General features: G+C 44.2%; 2 protein-coding genes across 4 annotated transcripts; both read right to left on the bottom strand.

Moving 5' to 3' along the window:
* Positions 1-1,196: 1,196 nt before the first annotated feature.
* On the bottom strand, positions 1,197-12,079 carry AMER2 (APC membrane recruitment protein 2). Of its 3 annotated transcripts, XM_012506714.2 has the most exons (3): positions 11,456-12,078; positions 10,388-11,262; positions 1,197-10,009 (listed from the first exon to the last, which is right to left on the bottom strand). In XM_012506714.2, exons 2-3 carry the CDS (start codon positions 11,160-11,162, stop codon positions 9,132-9,134), a joined length of 1,653 nt encoding a protein of 550 aa, XP_012362168.2. In that variant the 5' UTR covers positions 11,163-11,262; positions 11,456-12,078; the 3' UTR covers positions 1,197-9,131. The 3 variants fall into 3 exon arrangements, with proteins under 3 accessions (XP_012362168.2, XP_012362166.2, XP_030669077.1); XM_012506712.2 differs by having other exon boundaries at positions 1,202-11,262; positions 11,456-12,079; XM_030813217.1 differs by having other exon boundaries at positions 1,202-11,262; positions 11,546-12,079.
* A 530-nt stretch (positions 12,080-12,609) lies between these two features.
* Positions 12,610-16,915, bottom strand: LOC115835051. Its single transcript, XM_030812450.1, has 3 exons — positions 16,550-16,915; positions 13,574-13,629; positions 12,610-13,402 (listed from the first exon to the last, which is right to left on the bottom strand). Exons 1-3 carry the CDS (start codon positions 16,913-16,915, stop codon positions 13,201-13,203), a joined length of 624 nt encoding a protein of 207 aa, XP_030668310.1. The 3' UTR covers positions 12,610-13,200.
* Between the last annotated feature and the right edge of the window lie 2,697 nt (positions 16,916-19,612).

Below are 19,612 nucleotides of genomic sequence, written 5' to 3'. Positions count from 1 at the left end.
CCCACCTCAGCCTCCCAAAATGATGGGATTACAGGCATGAGCCACCACACCTGGCCAGTTCTTAATTAAAATTCCTATGTGTTTATTCTTTTATTCTTTTCTTAACTTCTTACATTTAATTAAAATGGATTCTCAGCTTGTTAATCCTCAGTTCCTTATCTTTTATAACCTATTTGAAGCTATTTGAAGCTATAAAATTTCTCCCAAGTACAGATTTGGTAATATTTCATGTCTTAATATAGATCCTTTTCGTAATTATGCACATCTAATTGTTTTTTAATATCCTTACTCATTTATTCTCTGATCCATGAGCTATTGAAAGATGCATTTTTCAAATGTCCAAATGTATGGAGTGATTTTAATTATCTTTTTAATACTAATTTCTACCGCAGACGTGTTGTGGTAAGAGAACACGTTCTGTGAGGAACTAGTTTTTGAAATGTGTCATGACTTACTTCATGGTCTAGGATGTAATCAATATTCACAAATGTTTCATTTGCTTTTGAAAAGAACATGGATTCTCTAACTGTTTGGTCCAGGTTTATAATATGTGGCCAAAGGTGTTGCTCAAATCTCTTTATCCTGACTGATTTTCTGTGCTTGACTATCAGCTACCAAAAAAGGTCTAAGAAACAGTCCTCGCCACCCTACTGTGGATGCGTCCACCTCCCCTTATGGTTCTCAGCTCATTCTTGGACCACGGAATGGAAAGCTGTCGGCCTCCAGGGATCAGTAGCTACATCTTGTGGTTTCCGGCTTCCTTTCCTTGAGAGGCTTCCCTACCTGTTACACATAGAAAATGAAAACATACCACCAAAAACAAAATAAACAAAAACCAGAAAGCAACTCTTTAGAAAGACTCCAGTGGCCCGAATGTTGCCGCTACCTGACAGTCAGCGCGGATTAGCCAGCCTCATGAGAGATGATAAGGAATGGAGATTTTCTGAGTAAAAGGCTCAGAATTCAGATCAGGGTCAGAATAACAAATGAGCTTTTCAAAAAGCAGCTGCCCAAACCAAACAAGGAATTTTTCACTTCTTTACAAAGTGTGGAGAGAAATATGGGCCTCCCATTGGTCTTTCCGCGAGACAGTCACACACACATCACTTCCTCATCATCACCACCATTAGCATAATTTATAAAAGTTGAAAAGACTGGAAATAAAATTGATCCTGGAGAAATAGCAACCAACAGAATTCACTTTAAATGCGAAGGAGCAACAAAATTTATTGACTGAATTAAACACAACAGTTAAAATGGCAGTGTTGTAGTTTCATTTTCAGATGTTCGAATGGAACAAGAAAAGTGCTATTAGCCCAAGCTTCTTACATTCATTAAAAGAGTGACTATCAAAAACAGCAACATGCACAATGGTACATATGCACAAAATGGAATTATATCAACAAATATACAAAATACCCAAAATAAAATATTTACAGGTTTAAAAATATAAACATTGATTCCTCTATCCCATTAAACCATTGGAGTAAAGAAAGGAGAAAAGACCCTATTGCTATTTAGAATCCCTTTTTAAAACAAGTTTTTAAAACATAGAATTAGTTCTAGGAGACAATTTTTGATGTTTTTCAGGGGTTTAACATTCTATTATAAAAATAATATCTATAAACCTACTAACAATTTTCCTCCTGTGCACAAAAATAATACTGCCAAAAGCCTGTCCTCAAAGACATGCCTGACTTTCAGGAAAACTAATTATAGAAATGGAGTTTCTCGTTTGGGTTATCTTTGTTACTATTTTCAAATAACCTGCAATTCCCTATATTACACTGAGATACTTTATATAAATAACGTGGGCGAAACCTGAAGTTCACAATGAACCTGCTAGGTAGCTGGTGTCAAGTACAAATGATAGGAATTGACTTTGCCTTCATCAAAAGCATTTTCCCTGATATTCCTGATACACCTACCACTATCAGATCCTCCATATTCAGTAAGATTTATTCTGGAAGCAATGAAAATGTTAAATATTATTTTGCTAGAATTTCTCCTCCTTTATTTAGAAATAAATGTGTAGTGGGGACCAATGGTTGTAATGTAGATATTTGAGAAATTTCATTGATTCCTTCAGGCCACCTGGAGCCATTTCAAGGCAAGTGAACAAGCATTTTTTGCATGTCTACTCCGTGCCCCTATGCTATTGAACCAGATATTTTTAGTATTTCTGCTTTAGTTTATTAAATGATTCAGGTCTGAGAGTATCTTAGAAGGTATAGTATGTCTCAAGTAACCAGAAACCTAAGCCATATCTTATTTAAAACGTATCTTCTCACATAGAGCAGAAAGTTATTCTACTCAATTACTGAAGCATTTCCAAAATTACCCCATTTTACCAATACCTACCTTACATGGTTCTTGTGAATAGTAAAGATAACAACGTAAAAAAAGCACACAGCATCCTCTCTGGCACCATAGTAAACATACAGGATATGTTAGTAGAATTCAATATAAAATACTCATCTTCGTGGTGGCTGACTTACTGAAGGTGTTCAATAGCTATTAGTTGAATGAGTTAATGAATCAGAAAATGTAGGACAGGATTCAGTGGCTGTAGACACAACATAGGATGGACAGCTATTAAAGGAGCCAAGTGCTTATTTCTGAAGTTCAGAATTGTATCGAGGCAAGGGACAACTCATACAGCTGTCATTTAAACAAACAGACAACAAGTTGGCAAAGATGTGGAGAAATTGGAACCCTTGTGCACCATTGGTAAGTATGTAAACAGATGCAACCACTGCGGAAAGCAGCACAGAAGTTTCTCAAAAAATTAAAAATAATTCTATGTTTAATTAGAATTACCATATGAATGACCCAGTAATTCCACTTCTGGGTATTTACTCAAAAAAACTGAAATCAGGATCTTAAAGAGATATTTTCACTCCCTTGTTCATTGTAGCATTACTCACAATAGTTAAGTTGTGGAAATAATCTAAATGTCTGTCAGTGGATGAAAGGGTTTTTAAAAATGCAGCATATACATATAAGGAAATATTATTCAGCCTGAAAAAAGAAGGAAATCCTGCCATAAGCAACAACATGGCTAAACTTGGGGCACGTTATGCTCAACGAAATAAGCCAGTCACAGAAGGACAAATACTGCGCGTTTCCACTTCTATAAGGGATCTAAAATAGCCAGACTCATAGAAGCAGAGAGTAGAATGACGGTTGCCAGGGGCTGAGGGGGAGGAAATGAGGAGCTGCTGTTCAATGGGCACAGAGTTTCAATTACGCAGGATGCATAGGTTAGAGAGATTTGCTGTACAACACTGTGGCTATAGTTAACAATACTGTATTGTGTACTTAAAAATTAAAGAAGGTAACCAGGGCATGGTGGCTCATGCCTGTAATCCCAACACTTCAGAGGTGGAGGTGGGCAGATCACTTGAGGTCAGGAGTTTGAGACCAGCCTGGCCAACATGGTGAAACCCTGTCTCTACTAAAAATACAAAAACTAACGGGCATGGTGGTGCATGCCTATAGTCTCAGCTACTTGGGAGGCTGAGGCAGGAGAATCGCTTGAACCTGGGAGTTGGAGGTTATAGTGAGCTGAGATCATGCCACTGCACTCCAGCCTGGGTGACAGAGTAAGACTCTGTCTCAAAAAAAAAAAAAAAATTAAAGAGGGTAGATCTCATATTCAATATTCTTACTGCAATTAAAACACACACACATATGCATAGACCACCCAGAATCCACCAAAATGGCTTAAGGTAGGAATAAAAACAAATGAAACAAACATGCTTGGAATGAATGATACCCTATCAGGGAAGAAGTATCGCCATGACAACAGAAGAGATTTCTGCCTGTACTTCCCACGTTAATCCTAAGAGAAGAGGATCCCTCCAAGGGAAGGCCAATGTTTGCCTACTCAGCGTAGCACAGTGACAGGGTTCCCTCTATATGATTGTGGGCACCATCATCTCAGACACAAAACTAATTTTCAGCTGCATGGATATGGGTTAGCTCTTTCTATTACAAGTGAGCTGACAATGACACTAAACAGTACTTAGCTCTTCCATTACTGAAAATCACTAAAGAGTTTATATCCCTGTCCTAGAGACTAGGGGAAAAGAGAGAGAGAGATAGAGACAGAGATGGAGAGGGATAGAAACAAAAAGGATGAATTAAAGCTGTCATACTGGGGAGATAATATTACCTACCCCATATGGCTGTTAAGAGGACTAAGTAATTATTTCTAAATCTCCTTGCAGCGCCTGACACATAGTAAGTATTCAACGAATGTTAACCATTGTTATATTTACTATTTTTTTAGAGGCATTTGTGTGGCTTAATTCATAGTGCCCTTCCTCAACTTCACACCACTCTACTTCACCCCACAGACTATAAGCAACAAATGCAAATACCAAAAAAATGTAAAATAATATTGTTTTGTGTTTTTAATGAATATTAAGAAAATCCAATTACAGCACAGCTTAGGTGTGAGCTCCGAACTGAATGAGTTTTATTAAGTATTAGATACAGTCTATGCCCCATAAATATGTGTTGCATTGAATTAAAGTAAGTATCAGTCATAAAAGGTGCCCAATTTCAGTTCTGGAGCCTTCATGACTATTTTCATCTTTCCTTTTGCAGTTTGAGAATGAACTCCTTTCTGTAATCATGGAACTATCATTCTGAATCACCTCTTAAAAACATCATCTGCAGTGACATAATAACATTCCTTAGAAGTGGCTATTGCTGCAACAATCTGTCGCCTTCAAACCCTTATCACAGTGCAAGGCTTTTGAGAAGCAATGCATGACAGCCACCGGGAAATCTTCAGAGCAAGATGAGGTCTCACAATCAATGGCTGCCTGTGAGGAGCCCCACTTACACGCTGCACTGACAATGTCACAGCTCGCTTCTGCCTGTGAACTACACCCTTGCCTTTTGCTTCCCCACACAGGCTCTGTAAGACACTCGTCTACCATACTACCCCTTTGGTCCCAAACTGTTTCATAAATATTTTTGTGTGTAATGAATTGAAATTTTCTAAGGCTGAGTTTACACAAATTAGAACTGTTCTTTTCCTTGCTCTGCCTGGAGGAGGGGAAAGGGAAACTGGATTAGGTGAGGTATTTGGGGTTTTCCTCTTATTTCACTCAGATACTTTAAACTGGCTTTCCTCAGTGATGAGACGAGGCAATTGTGATGCTTTTTCCTTATGTTTAACAGCAAAAATTTCTTGAATTAATTTCTTAACAATGAAGGGAAGCAAAGCACATGTGAATGTACTGGAACAGATCTCAGTAGAAGCCCAGCATCAGGGGAGCCAAATCCATATATTTGTAATTCAGGAGAAAAATTCAGATAGCTAACAGCAGGGAATGCATTCCACCATGCGGGCGGAGCCAACATGCTAGCGTCATGTGAAGTGTCCCGTCACTGCTGTCTGAGGGCACTTAGGAGACATGAGCTGCCTGAGTGGATCTCTTCACACCAAGCTAACAGTCAAGAGTCACCTTTAAAATTAATCTGACAAAGGCATAAATAATGAAAACTCTTAGAAAATTCAAAGAAATCTCAACACCTGACATAGTCTTTTTACCCGGATAATTGTGTAAGCAAAGGGCTATTTGCATACTGTTTAACTGCGAATTCTTGAAGACTACCTCTGAGATGAAGAAATAAATCCTTTAAACACAGTGAGTTATTACCTTCATAGATATTAAACCCTTTGTATTTAAATAAGCAGATAATTTGTGGAACATGTATCTATCTAAAGGAAGTCCTTTGTATTCTATATTCCATTTTTGTTATTAGATAAAATAAAATGTATCTAGAGGAAGTCCTTTGTATTCTATATTCTATTGTTGTTATTAGATAAAATAATAAAAATCTATTTCCTCTTGTGATTATTTAAAATGCTGTAGTAAAATTTCTCCCAATTGGTGCTAATGGCAGGATAAACGCATCAACCACCATCTGTACTAAAGCAGAGTGTTTCAAATAACAGTGTATGTGTAATATAGACATTAAAGTCAGGCTGTCTTTGTGCAGAGCTATTAAACCAACTGATAAATTTTTGCCCAACAATTGATTTGACTTTTTCCTGTCTAATTTGGGCAGCTTTTCAACTAAAGGAAGTCAATCAACCCAGTATCTTAGAATATACATACATGGGAAAGATATAATTAGCTTCTATCCAATCCTTCCCTTAAAAAGTCAGCAAATATGGGCCTGAATAATCTTCACAAGGTCATTAGATATAATGTATTAATAAAAATTGGAATATAAATCTAGGAAACTTCTTGAAAAAACAATCTCCACGAACACAAATGAGAGAAAGTAGCCCTTGGCACAAGAAAGCAACTATGATCCCTTTTCTATGGTTGGAAAAAGTTGAGAATCGACTCTTCCTGCCACTCCAGGGATTTCCCATTAAGTGATTGAGGCTGTTTAATTCATTGCCCAAATCCTTTATTTGATTGGTGTGGGTGCAATTCTTAAAAATATAAGGTAAAAAAAGTGGAAAATATAAACTTAAAAAGAAAATATTTTATATCTTTTATAACTGGTTAATTGACAGGCCAGTGGAAATTAAGATAAACTTTGCTCACGTGCTCCTTTTCTTATAAAGAGGAGACACAGCATAACGGTGTAAATGGAGGAATAAGTCCTAAAATTATGAAAGCAAAAACTTTTCTTCTACTGCTTAAGAAATAGATTGCCTTTACTATTACAATATTCTCATAAGTTTTTCAGGTATTCTTAACTTTCCTGTACAACTGAACAAATGAACCAATAAAACTTTGCCATGGATTCATGCAAAGGAGAATATAACCCTTGCAGGAAAATGTACAACAAGGAAATCAAGATCCTTTGTTTTACAGCTAGGAAGAAAATTTATATTTTCTCCATTCACTAGGGGAAGATGAATGTATTTTGAGCCCAAATAGTACTACAGGCATGAAATCAAATGTAAATCTCTTGTTTAATACAGAAATAATTTCAAAAATAATTTCCAAATCTAGAGTAGATGTCTTTTGTCTGTTAGTCTGTACACAGTTGAGTGCATGAGCACGTGAGTATGAGATGCTTATATGAATTCTTGGTAGTGTGTTCGGAATGCTTAAGGCTATGACTGCATATAGGGCCTCATTTACACACATAAAGAAATTAAATATTAAAAGATTACTTTGAAATAACATTATGGATCTGAGACAATGCAATAAAAGCCAGTCATATGACTAATGAAGAAATTCAGCAAACCTCTCCTAATTGAATCACTGCAAATTTAAAATGGGGAATGGCCTACTTTCTGCTACTGGCTCAATTTGCTTTCCTTTGATGCCCATTTACTTTTTTACTTTCTTCGTATTATTAAAATAGGTTATCATATATTTAACTTGCCTTATTCGTTCATTTATGAAACAGAAAACAAACTTAAAAAGTATGTAATAACAGTTCATTACTAATGCAATCTCTCTGGAAATGAGACTTATACAGAAGTGTTCATGTCATTTACATATGTGTAGTTTCACTTGAATATGCATAATCTTCCTGGTATGATGAATCACCTCCTAGTAGAAGCTCTGGTCTTTTGATTAAATACACTGAAGTGTATTTCAAAAAGGATATTAATTTCATCATTAGACACTAATAGCATTCTAGGAACTGCTTCAGTTTATCATTCAAACTATCTAGGCATATAATAACCCTTTCTGAAATAAATGTTTCATCTGAAATATTAGAAAACATACATAGAAGCAAACCACTTTCCAAAAAAAATCTTGGCATAAAGTGTTTACAATACATAAGGTTGCCAGTGTCATATTCTGAACACACTTGTCTTCATCATAAGTCTTTAAAGCAAAAGGCAAATGATGTGAAAAACTGTATCTTTCTATTGTTTTTCTTTATGTGTTCCTCATTTTGCACTCACTATATTGAGGAATGGTTGGATCCAAAATTTTATAATCAAGGTAAAAAAAAATCTGAAAACAGGGTTTGGGGTGAAAAACAGACTGTTACCCAAAACAAGGCAGAGCCATTCCTCTGGGACACCAGCACAATAGATTTTTTTTTTTTTTTTTTTTTGAGAACCAGAGAACCCATATAAAACAAAACCAGAATCGCTTCCCATTACAGTACATAACAGAACATCAATGGTTTGGGGACCGTCATCATGTCTAGCTATAAGACCAGATTTTATATTCTAGATATACAATTATCTAGAATAAGTCTATTGAATTGACTGATTAAATGTTAACAGCTGGATAAACCGTAAAGTATGCATTATTTTCACATGAAAAGGTTTCAGCTTATAAATGCTTAAATACTGTATCTATGGGCATTTAGTAAAATCTTTCCCTGATCCTGATTTCTGCACTGGGTGGGGGAAGAAACAAACAAAAGCAAAAGCAAAAGCCTGCTCTCCTGAGCCTTTTATATCTCCCCAAACAAATGATTGAAACCAACCAAACCAAAACTCGCCTTTATTTTCCTAGTGTTAGATCCTTATCAATTTGCATATCTAACAACTGAACGTAGGGAAGTTTTCTGCCAATCAGTGGTCCCCTCTGCTCATCAGGTAAATACCTGGCTCTTTCAGCTTTGGAGGTATTTTCCACACAGTGATACAGCAAAGGGTCTTTTTTTTTTTTTTTTTTTTTTTTTTTTTAACTGGAAAGGAAAGAGGAAAGAAGGGAAGGAAGGAAATGTGTCTTGGAAGAGGAGATCTCCTCTGGTTCTTCAGCGGTTCCTTCAGGCCTCTGGACACTGGCTCATCCCAATATCCAGGCGTGACTCTTACTTAGGTTTGGCTAAGTTCTGTTTTCTGCAAAGGCAAGTAAAGGTGACTTCCAAGTGTTCAGTATATTAAAGAAAAAAGAATAAAAACTTAAAGGTAAAAAAGAAAAAAGTGCTTGAAAATAATTCTCAGGGACTTATTTTGAGAGGAGAATCCCCAGTGTAGCATCCCTCTTTCTGGTGTTATCCTGTCCCTGCTCAGGGCACAAAGACCTCCTCGGTCCACGCTCTGGAGCAGGGTGGGGGACGGGTGGTGTCCTAAAAGAGTTTCTTTAGGAAAAGCAAAACTTACTTTAGTGGTTTCCAGGGAAAAGTTGTATTCCTTGACATGTGGCCCATCTACCTTGGCCTGGAAGACCTCACAACTTTTTGGCACTGTCGTGGCAGGCCGTTGCCCTGATGGTGGTCCCAGCCAAGCCCCGGTTGCTGACTCTGCGGACCAGCACTTTGGAAACCGGGATTTTTGTTCTGGGCATCTCACTCCTGGAGGGTTGCTGGTGCACCACGGGATGGCTAGATGGAAGGTTGGTCAGGTGCTTGATGCTAATAGGGATCTTAGAGTCCTTCAGCAAGCTGCCTGGTGTTCGCAGTGGACAGGTGATGGTGCCTGGAGATACGGGCTTTAACCGGGACAGGCAGGACGTCTCCTCGTTGTCCTTCCCTCCAGGAAGGGTTGCTGGACTTCCGTCCGGGTCAGCATAGAGATCATAGAGCGCGTCCCCGCTGTAGCTATCCCGGGGGATGCCCGCCTTCTTCCCGCTGCTCGAGCTGTCTTCCTCTGGGCCTGGCGTGGTGGAGTCCCAGTAGCCCTCATCGCTGTTGGGGACGCCTTCCTGCTGCTCCTTCTCCGGGTGCTTGGGCTCCTCCTTCAGATGGGGCTCGATGGGAATCCGGTTGAGCCTCCTGCGCTTGACCGAGGACGCGTCCTTGGCCGCTTCCACACACCTGGTGTCTTTGGGGGTCTCGGGCACCACCTTGGTTTCCAGCGCAGCTGCCACCTTAGCCGCGCCCTCCTGGGGCTTGGGTCCCTGCTCCTCGGTCTGGGAGAGCATGTCCCAGAACTCCTGTAGATAGGTGTCGTCCACCTCGTCCGGGCTGGCCATCTCTTCCCCGCCTCCTTGGTAGGCCACCACGCCGGGGTTCTTTTTAGAGACAGCCGGCTTGCCTGGCCCGGGGACATGCTTGTCACAGCTGGGACCTGCCTCTTCCTCTTGGTCTGCAATAATATCTCCACAGCCTGTAAGAGAGTCAAAGCTTTTCAGTGAAGTCACGTCAGAAAACATCAAACAAATACGATCTGCCGACGGGTCTGAGGGTGGATCGACAGAGGCAGGGTCCGGGGCGGCGGGCGCCCGGCCGCTGCCGCCTTCGGAGTCGACAAGGGGGACCGTCTTTACGGGAACGGCCCCCGTCCTGGAAGCGTCCTCTGCCGTGCGGACCTCCCCGGGCCCCGGCTCGGGGGGTGCCCGGGGCTTCTCGGCGCGCCGATGCCCCGCGGCGTCCTCTCCCCGGGCGCCGGTGTCGCCGGGGTGCGCGGGGCCCTCGGCCTCTCGGCAGCTCCGCGCTGGGGCGCGGTCGGCGGGGGCGGGCACCTCCTCTCCCCCTGCGGGCTCACCTGCTGGGTCTCGCGGGGCGTCCTGGCTGGGCTCCTCCGGCTCGCGCGCGGCTCTGGGCGTCTCCTCCTTGACGCACTCCAGGCTGGCGGTGAGCGAGCCGGGCAGGATCAGGCCGCCCCCGGGCGCGCGCCCCTCCGCGGCCTCCGCCTTGGCCCGCTTGTCTTTCCTGTGCCAGCGCATGCCGCTGAACAGCCCCCGCAGCCCCCGCTTTTGTTTGCCGCCGGCCTTGCTCGCGTCCGCAGGCTCTCCCTTGCCGTTTTCCGAGCGCCCGTTCTTCTTCAGCAGCGAGAAGAAGCTGTGCGACTTGGCCACCGAGCTGCTGGCGAGGGAGCCCCCGCCGGGCCCTGCGGCTCTGGGGGGCCCCGGGTTCGGCCGCCCCCCGCCGCCCCCGCCGCTGTCGCCCCCGCCGCGCGGCTCCTCCTTCCTGCCGCTCTCCAGCACCAGCACCTCGGCAAGTCCGTCGTGGGTCCTGCTCCTCACCAGCCCCGTCGGACCCGAGCTTTTCCCGTCCCCTTTGTTTTTGACCCCAAAAATGCTGGGCATGGTGCCACCCGATTTCCTCTTCTTGAATAATTTGAAGGCAGCTTTATTAATCTTCCCCGACGGCGGCTCGGCGGCCGGCGTTTCGGCGGCACAGTCACAATGCAAGTCCATGTCTGCCGCGAGGGTCCCGGCCCCGGCCTCCGCCTTCCTCCTGCAGACCCCCACGGACGCGCCAGCTCTGCCGAGCTCGCTGACAGCCCCGCCGCCGCCGCGGCTCCGGCTCGTCTCCATGGAAACCGCGCGGGATAAGCCGCTTTCGTCAGCAGTGGGCTCGCGCCAGGCCACTGTCACCCGTATTCTAAATCAACCTGAGCCGCGCTCGCCGCCGCCGCTGCAAAAGAAACACACATAAAAGACCATCTTCCCTCCCGCAAGGGCTTATATAATACCCTAACCCACTTCCATCCGACTTGGCTCGGCGCTGCATGGCGTTTTTGTGGCAGGAGCAGGCAACACAGCCGCGAGCTGATTGCAGAAATTCGAGTCGTAATTATGGAATTCAAATTCCCTCAACTCTCACCCACCTTCCGATTCCTTCTCTAGACTCGCTCTTCACGGGAGCGCAACCATGGATCACGAAATGCCTCTAAAAACGACAACGCAATTCAACCCACCACAAAATGCTTGTTTTTCTTATCCTCTCTCCTAGACTCCATGTATCTTCATGCCTTTCTCAAGCCTTTCATGTCTGTCCTTAGCATTAGTGCACTAAGCCCAGCAGGCAGGAAGCATGTCTGCCTACATCCACGTCTTGTCCAGAGCTGAGCACACGCTAGGTCCATGCTGTGTGGCTGTCATTGTGGTTATGGTTCTTGTGACAAAAGTACACACCACCACTCAATCAGTCTATCAGCAGCCCAGCAATGCAAGCACAACAGCTCCCCGGGGTGGAGTTTGCCTGCACCTTTGGGACAACCATGACTTTTATCCCAGACTCCAGCCATCACGGGATGAAGTCACAGATGCCGCGGCCCAGCCCACATTTGATAACAATAGACAAGCTGACTGAGAACACAGGCTGGGAATCTCAGACCCACTCCACAGGTGGGCCTTCAAGTCCGGGTTCTGCCCTCTCCTTTCCCACTCAGCAGGACAGTGGCATTATTCCTGTCACTGCTGTACCACTCCCCTCCCCCATACCACCAGGGCTGACTTGTGGCCCCCTTCCCCAATCTACAGAGCAGGAAAAGCTTGCTGGGGTCCCTGTGTGTCCGGGGGTCTCTGCAGACATTCCTACCTGCCTGGTCTGGGGAGAGGGAAAACCTTTTTTCTGGGAACAGTTCAGTCTAGGGTTCTCTTCTGTGTTCTGATTTAAAAAGTGACTGCTCATATTCTAATCTTGACATCTGATTTCATAATCCCAGCTGAGTGCTTTTTAGCAAAAAGAAGAAATTTGAAGAAGCATATACATATATTAATATAACTTGTATATATACTATATATGATTTAATCAGTTGATTATTTATTAAAGATCATTTAAGAATATATGTAATAATTACATAGATACACAAATAGCAGTCTTTTCCCTACTCATTTTTTATGTGCTCTTTGCATTATGCCAAGAAATCCCAATCCCCAACCACATAAGTTGGCGTTTTATTAATGACGTATGTTGGCCATTGCAGCTTCTGTTGTTATGAGATACAGCTGGTTTAAATTTAGACCCTGGAGTTATTAGTTGTATTATTTCCTTTTTTTGTTTATTTTTCTCAAGAACACCGTTTTGTAAAACGAAGAAATCAATGAATTTGGGTTCAGGAGAGGTTGTCGCTTCCAGACTCTAATCCCATCAACTCTCTCACACTTTAATGAGCATCTCTCCTGGTACAGGAAGTAAGGTGAGGCCAGAAAGAGGCTTTCCCAGATTCTAATTGACCGCTTGACATGATGAATCAGAGTCCTCAGTGCTTTCTGGGGAGACCAGGTGTAAGGAACTGTAAAGAGAAACCCATTTGTTACATCTTTACAACCTTTTGAAGAACAATAGAAAGTCTCTCAATTTTACACACACACACACACACACACACAAATACACACACACCCATACAGTTGCTTAGATTTGTGGGTTACTATGTAGCTCTGTCAGTTTGGAAGAGTTTGTGACTGGGATCAAGGAAAAGTAAGTTGCCTATTAAAAAATCTCCCTTTCTCCATTGGGAGAAAGTGGTCTGCTTATTCACCCATCAGGACAGGTCAAATGTGACTCTAATTCACATGAGAATCTTTGGGCCTCCTGGGAGAAATCTGATAGAGGACTTTGGGATGGATATCATTCCTTTGGGACATCAACACTCAAACAAACAGAAAGAGACAAAACTGTCTTCAGCCTGGGGAAGGTGCCCAGGCCCTGTGAGTTACTGGCCCTGAGACAGAAGAAAGCAGGGATCCCTGGAACCATCTGAAGGCACTGGGCATGGAAGCTGTAGAGGCTGTGGTGTGAGTGAGGACCCTCCAACGTCCTACTCGATGTCCTTGTTACAGAGACAGTGGGAAAAAGGAGGGTGAGGCCAGTGAAAGGAACTTACCCCAAAAGCCAGACAGGTAAGGAGAGAGTCTGTAGAGGAGAGAGATGAGGCACAGGATGGTCCAATGGTTTGATGGTTAGAGCCAGGTTATGAACCATCACAAAGACTGAGCCATACCTTATATTGAACTTCACAGTCAAGAGTGGAGAAAGCAAAATGGTGATTTTTTTTCCCTGAGAGAACATGACAGTGAAGATAATTTTACCATAAGCACTTTCATTTTTGTTTATAGTTTCTTCTTTCATTCTTTTCCCCCATCCTGCCCCACCTTGGGAGTGAACAGAAAATTAGAGTAGAAAGGAATGCAGAACAGGACCGAGGGGAAACATTTCAGGGAAAGGCCATTCCAAAACAATAAGACGTGTCACAAATGCAAACAGCAAGTGGATTTTGCTGGAAGACATGTGTGGGCTTTTCTTTGTTGGCACCAGGAAGTATTTGTCGTTTTGTTGAGGCTTTTTTCTCTAGGTAGTGAGCTTCTCTGGAGGATGGTACTCAAAACGAGGAAAAAAAAAACAGAAGAGAAACACAAGAAGAACCATTTGAGAACTTAACATCATCACATCATCATCATCATCATCATCACATCATCATTTCCTTTTTTAGGGTGCCTTCAAAGCAGTCCAGCCCTTTGCCCAAAGCTTACTAGGTGGAATTTCTTTCTCTTTTCTTTTCTTTTCTTTCCTTTCCTTTCTCTCTCTCTCTCTCTCCCTCTCTCTCTTTCTTTCCTTCTTTCTTTCTTTCTTTTTTTTTTTTTTTGAGACGGAGTCTTTCTTTGTCACCCAGGCTGGAGTGCAGTGGCGCGATCTCTGCTCACTGCAGGCTCCGCCCCCGGGGTTCATGCCATTCTCCTGCCTCAGCCTCCTGAGTAGCTGGGACTACAGGCGCCCGCCACCTCGCCCGGCTAATTTTTTGTATTTTTAGTAGAGACGGGGTTTCACTGTGTTAGCCAGGATGGTCTCGATCTCCCGACCTCGTGATCCACCCGCCTCGGCCTCCCAAAGTGCTGGGATTACAGGCGTGAGCCACCGCGCCCGGCCTCTTTCTTTCTTTCTTTCTTTCTTTCTTTCTTTCTTTCTTTCTTTCTTTCTTTCTTTCTTTCTTCTTTCTTTCTTTCTTTTTTCTTTCTTTCTTTCTTTTTTCTTTCTTTCTTTCTTTCTTTCTTTCTTTCTTCTTTCTTCTTTCTTTCTTTCTTTCTTTCTTTCTTTCTTTCTTTCTTTTTTTCTTTCGTCTTCCTCTCCTCTCCTCTCCTTTCTTCTTTCCTTTCCTTCCTTTCCTTCCCTTCCCTTCTCCCTCCCTCCTTCCTTCCTTCTTTTTCTTTCTTTCTTTTTTTTTTTTTCTCAGAGTCTTGCTGTGTCACCCAGACTGGAGTGCAATGATGTGATCTCGGGGCTCACTGCAGCCTCCACCTGCCAGGCTTAAGCAATTCTCCTGCTTCTGCCTCAGCTGTAACTGGGATCACAGGTGTGCACCAACAAACCCAGCTAATTTTTTTTTTTTTTTGTAGAGACAGAGTTTCACCATGTTTGCCAGGCTGGTCTCAAATTCCTGACCTCAAGTGATCTGCCCATCTCGGCCTCCTGAAGTGCTGGGATTACAAGCATAAGCCACCACAACCAGCACTGAGTGGAATTTTTTATCCTAGGTGAGCCACCGAGGAGCTTCCCTTTGAGCCGCTGTGTGGCTGCTGCTAAGGGACTTCTCATGTGTCATAGCATTTCTGCTCAAGGAAGCTGCTAGCTTTACCTTAAACTTGCTGTGGATCTTTAAAGGGATAATGGTTCATCAATACGGTTTGGAAATAATACCTGAATTGAGACTACCACCTCCCATCTGCAGACCACTTGGCCGGCTCCTGACCTCACCCCAGGCTGCAATGTCTACCTCCCAACTCATGTCCATTTCCACCTGGGATTATCCTCCACAGTGGACTTGAGAAGCTGTGCTGCCAGTGAGAACCCCCAAATGTCCAACCCAAGTTCCTCTTTATGAGATGAACAGAAAGAAGCTCAGAGACAGTGGTCTTAAAGTCCCCTGCTGTCCACTCTCTTCCTGTATCTGAGGCCTGTCCTTGCCTTCCGTGGGCCTCATGGAAGCTGAGACCACAGTGTGAAGTGCACAGGTGCCAAGAGAGAAATGTGTGGATGTTCCTTGCAGAAAGCCTGGCCCCAGGTGCAATGCTGCTGGCATGTTCCCGTGCCCCCCTTGCCTGGGAAGATGAGGCTGGAGGCTAGGACGAGCAGCATGAGGGCTACAGGTCTGAGAACACTAGGCCCGGAGCTAAATTGAAGTTCTTGTGTTTTCTTTAGCATATTTTGATTTCTGATTTCCCCAAACATCAGCTTTCACTATGAGTTAATAGCTGTTCTGGATATGTGCTTATTAAGAGGATAAATTTATTTCTAATTAGTAATATGCGATCGAAAAGCCCACTGCAACTCATGATTTTCCACATTAACCCTGGTGCACAGTCAAGGCTGCTAGGGGAAACAGCCCATCCCAGGAGGAGCTACAACCCCATGTAGCCTGCAGAGTAAAGGAGCAGCTCAGAGGGGAGGTGTTCCGGGTTCATAGGACATTACCTTGGCCCACCTCCCATGGGTTTGTACCTGGATTCTAGGCAAGGGGAGTGCCACAGAAGACCAAAAAAGGCAAAATGAGCTTTTCCCTGTAATGGTGGTAGGCACCAAGGGGGCACAGGCCATGCGGCAGCTGACAGCACTGGTATTTGGGCAGTTTCCATGTCTCCCCCCAGGCTTCCGGTTGTTTCATCTTTGGAGTCCATTAGCTTCGAGACATATTTTTCCAATCTCTGCCTTGGTCTGAGGCAGAGATGTTATGTTCCCTCTGCGTGCCTGTCTGTGTCTCTTCCCCTCTTCTTAGAGTGACACTAGTCACATTGATTAAAGGCCCACCCTACTCCAGTACGACCTCATCTTAACTTACACCTTGGTTACATTTGCAAAGACCCCATTTCCAAATAAGGTCACATTCACAGGGACCCAGGGTTACGACTCCAGCAGATCTTTTGGCAGACACAATTCAACCCACAACAAACGACATCACCAGCAATGGTGACAGCATCCGCCTCACCTTCAGTCCCTCAACGCAGCCGCCAGGACGCTTAGCACAGACAAGACTGTCCTTGGGCTCAGTCATGAGTGGGTTCAAACTGGGCATGAGCTTCTTCAGCAGGTGTAGGCCTTCAGCAGAGTTCGGGGTCACTGATGGCACTTCTGGGGTTGCCAGCAGTGTGGGACAGTACCACTGCCAGCCAGAGGAAGCAAGAAGGAAAACAGTGTTGACCAAGAAGGGTAGATCTTGGCGTACACACGTGACACTCTGAGGTCTCTCAGGATTTTCTAGGAGGAAATTAAGACGGGTATCAAAGTTCCCATGTAGTGGATAGGGTAGAACAAGAGGACTACTGTTGCTCTTCCTGTTCTCTAGCCCCTGCATGGAAGCCAGAATGGCCTGAGAAACATGTCACACCATAACTGCTCCTCCCAATAATTCCCTTTTCTCTGGCTCTGCCATTTAGCTAGAGCTACTCTTAGAAAACATTGTATCTCAGATTGCACAGGGGGTGGGATTTCTTCAGCTTTTGGCACCAAGGTGGGTGCAGTGCAGCCAAAAACAGGGCAGAATGAGGTCAGATAGCAGAGGGTGCATGGACCGGATGCCAGGGCTTTGGGCATGGATAGATGCCCTGTTAGAGAGCAGCCAAATGAACAGTGGGAATCATCTAACCCCAGCAGGGATGCAAACCAGAACCAGAGCCCAAGATGAGGGCCCTCTGTTGTTAATGAGGAGGCCAGGCTCAGAGATTCGAGATTGGGAAGCTGCAGGGGGGCTGCAGAAATGATCTGCACCACAGTGGGACACCGATAGGAAGCCCAAGCCCCTGCCCCTTGGGTGTACTTTTGCTCATCTTAAAGAAACTCTACTCTGCATCTGCTTCTTGACACAAAGCTGGCCTCACACTCAGGCATTGGTCCAGCCCACCCAGCACGTACACACAGCATGAACCACCCTGTGTAGCTAAGGTAGGCCTTCTGCCTGGGTTTCTCATTGCCCCCAGTGTCCAGCCATATGAGCAAGCTGCTTTCTGCCGTGGCATCCCCACATCACAACCATGCGACCCTTCTGAATCATGGCCCCTTTTCCCAGCTACTTCCACTTCTATCAAAAAGACATGGGAACGTTCTCTTGCTTCCTCATGCCACTCCAGGTCTGCCCCTGTCCCTTGTATTAAGATCCCCTCCACTGGCCCTGCCGTGGCAGCACTGAGGACATACATAAGCGTTTCAGACAATAGCAGGGTCCTCTCTACTCTCAGGTCCCTAAGCTCATTAGGGGAGGGGTGTCTTATCCCCACTCCTTAGGAGCTAATCTGGATGGAGGGTGCAGGGAGCAGAGCCCCTTCCTAAAGACCCTCAGCAGGCTCTTGCATTCTTTCTGTGGAGCACTTTCACAGTTCACAGGTATCAATCCCAGGGGAGGACTCTAAACACTTCACCAATAACCATGCACCAGTAGCAATCCACTTGCACAAGTGCAGTGAGACAGAGAACTCACACAGCAAGTTAAGTGAAGCAATCCTCCAAGGCTCAGTAGTTCTGCCCAGGCCCCATGGAGTCCCATTTGCATGTGCCCTATGTTGCACCACAGCTGAGGGACCGTGAAAGCACACTCTGCCTTAGGTTTTATGGCCAGGGGACCCATGGATCGCTGGGATAAAGTATTGCAGGACATCCTGTTCTCAGGGTGATGGGAACAGAGCCCAGGCTATCCCAGCCAGTTCCTCCTTTTCTCAGGATGTTGTATTCCCAGCACATTCTGCAGTTATTCTGAGAACTACAGGGAAGTAATGGGGGAAGAGCTGGTTATCCAAGGCCATCTGGGGACTTGTCCTGCACTTTCCTGCTCTGCAACTTCTTTTCTTCCATTTCCTAACATCTTGGGATCTTAACTCGTCTAGATAGCAGACAAAACCACATTCAGAGCAATTACGTATTTCTTTAAACCTATCGCTTAGGTCAAGATCTCAGCTCCTGAAGTTCAAATGATCGTAGCTTTGGCAAACAAAAAAACCTTTTTTTCCCCAAAGATGTAATGGACTTCAAAAGTATATTTTGAACTCTGAAAGCTGAGTCTTACCATTTTTTCTGTATCTTTTTGCCTACCTATTCCAGTTTAATTGCCCAGCCCTGCCCCATCCCTAACCTCCTACAAACAATACACAAACATACTTGCTCTCACAGTCTATGCTCCAACAATTTTGAGCATATTTCCTGAACATGTTATTGTCCTCTTGCTTTTCTAAACATTGCAACTATCATCTGGGATGCTGTTACCCCCTCTGTGCAGCTAATGAATTCCTATGCATTTCTCATGTAATGGCTGGGACCCTAGATCCTCTGTTTCTGTCAGAGGCCCAGCATATTCCCATGATACATCACAGAAATGCTCAGGCCAATTTCTATACAGTGTCAATCATCATGGTGCTCCAGGGCTGACTTCCCATAAGTTGGCTCTGACTTTTACCAAAAGAGGGTTGTGATGAGAGTGAGAAGTATAGTTCTTCCCCTCTGTGACAGGCACATCAGCCAACCAGCAGAGCTGCACTTGAGTGGCTCAATCATCTCTATCAGAGGTGGATGACTCCTTTTCTTGGGCCATGACCTCCTTTCCCCCTTTGAGTCACATGGCAGGGTGGGTTACTTCCCTTGGTAGTCAAATATGTTACTTAAGATTGTGCTAGTTTGTGTAGCAAATAGATCCCAAAATAAAACAGGTCAACTCCATAGAGGTCTATTCTTACTCACTGTTTTGGTCCAATTTGGCATCCATAACAAAATACCATAGAATGAATGGCTTATAAAGAATAGAAATTTATTTCTTACTGTTCTGGAGGCTGAAAAGTCCAAGGTCAAGGGCACCAGCAGATTGGCTATCTGGCGAAGGCTTGCTTTATCGTTCACAGATGTTGCCTTCTACCTGTGTCTTCACATAGTAGAAGGGGGAATGAGCTCCCTTGGCCCTATTTTATAAAAGCACTAATCCCATTCATGAAGGCATCACCCTTGTGACTTAATCCTCTCCCCCAAAACCTCACCTCCTGATACCATCACCTGGGAGGTTAGGATTTCAACA

Source organism: Nomascus leucogenys, chromosome 5, assembly GCF_006542625.1.
Source record: "Nomascus leucogenys isolate Asia chromosome 5, Asia_NLE_v1, whole genome shotgun sequence".
Lineage (NCBI taxonomy): Eukaryota > Metazoa > Chordata > Mammalia > Primates > Hylobatidae > Nomascus > Nomascus leucogenys.
Note: the sequence above shows the minus strand (reverse complement) of the source record. Positions and strands in the feature narration are given on the sequence as shown.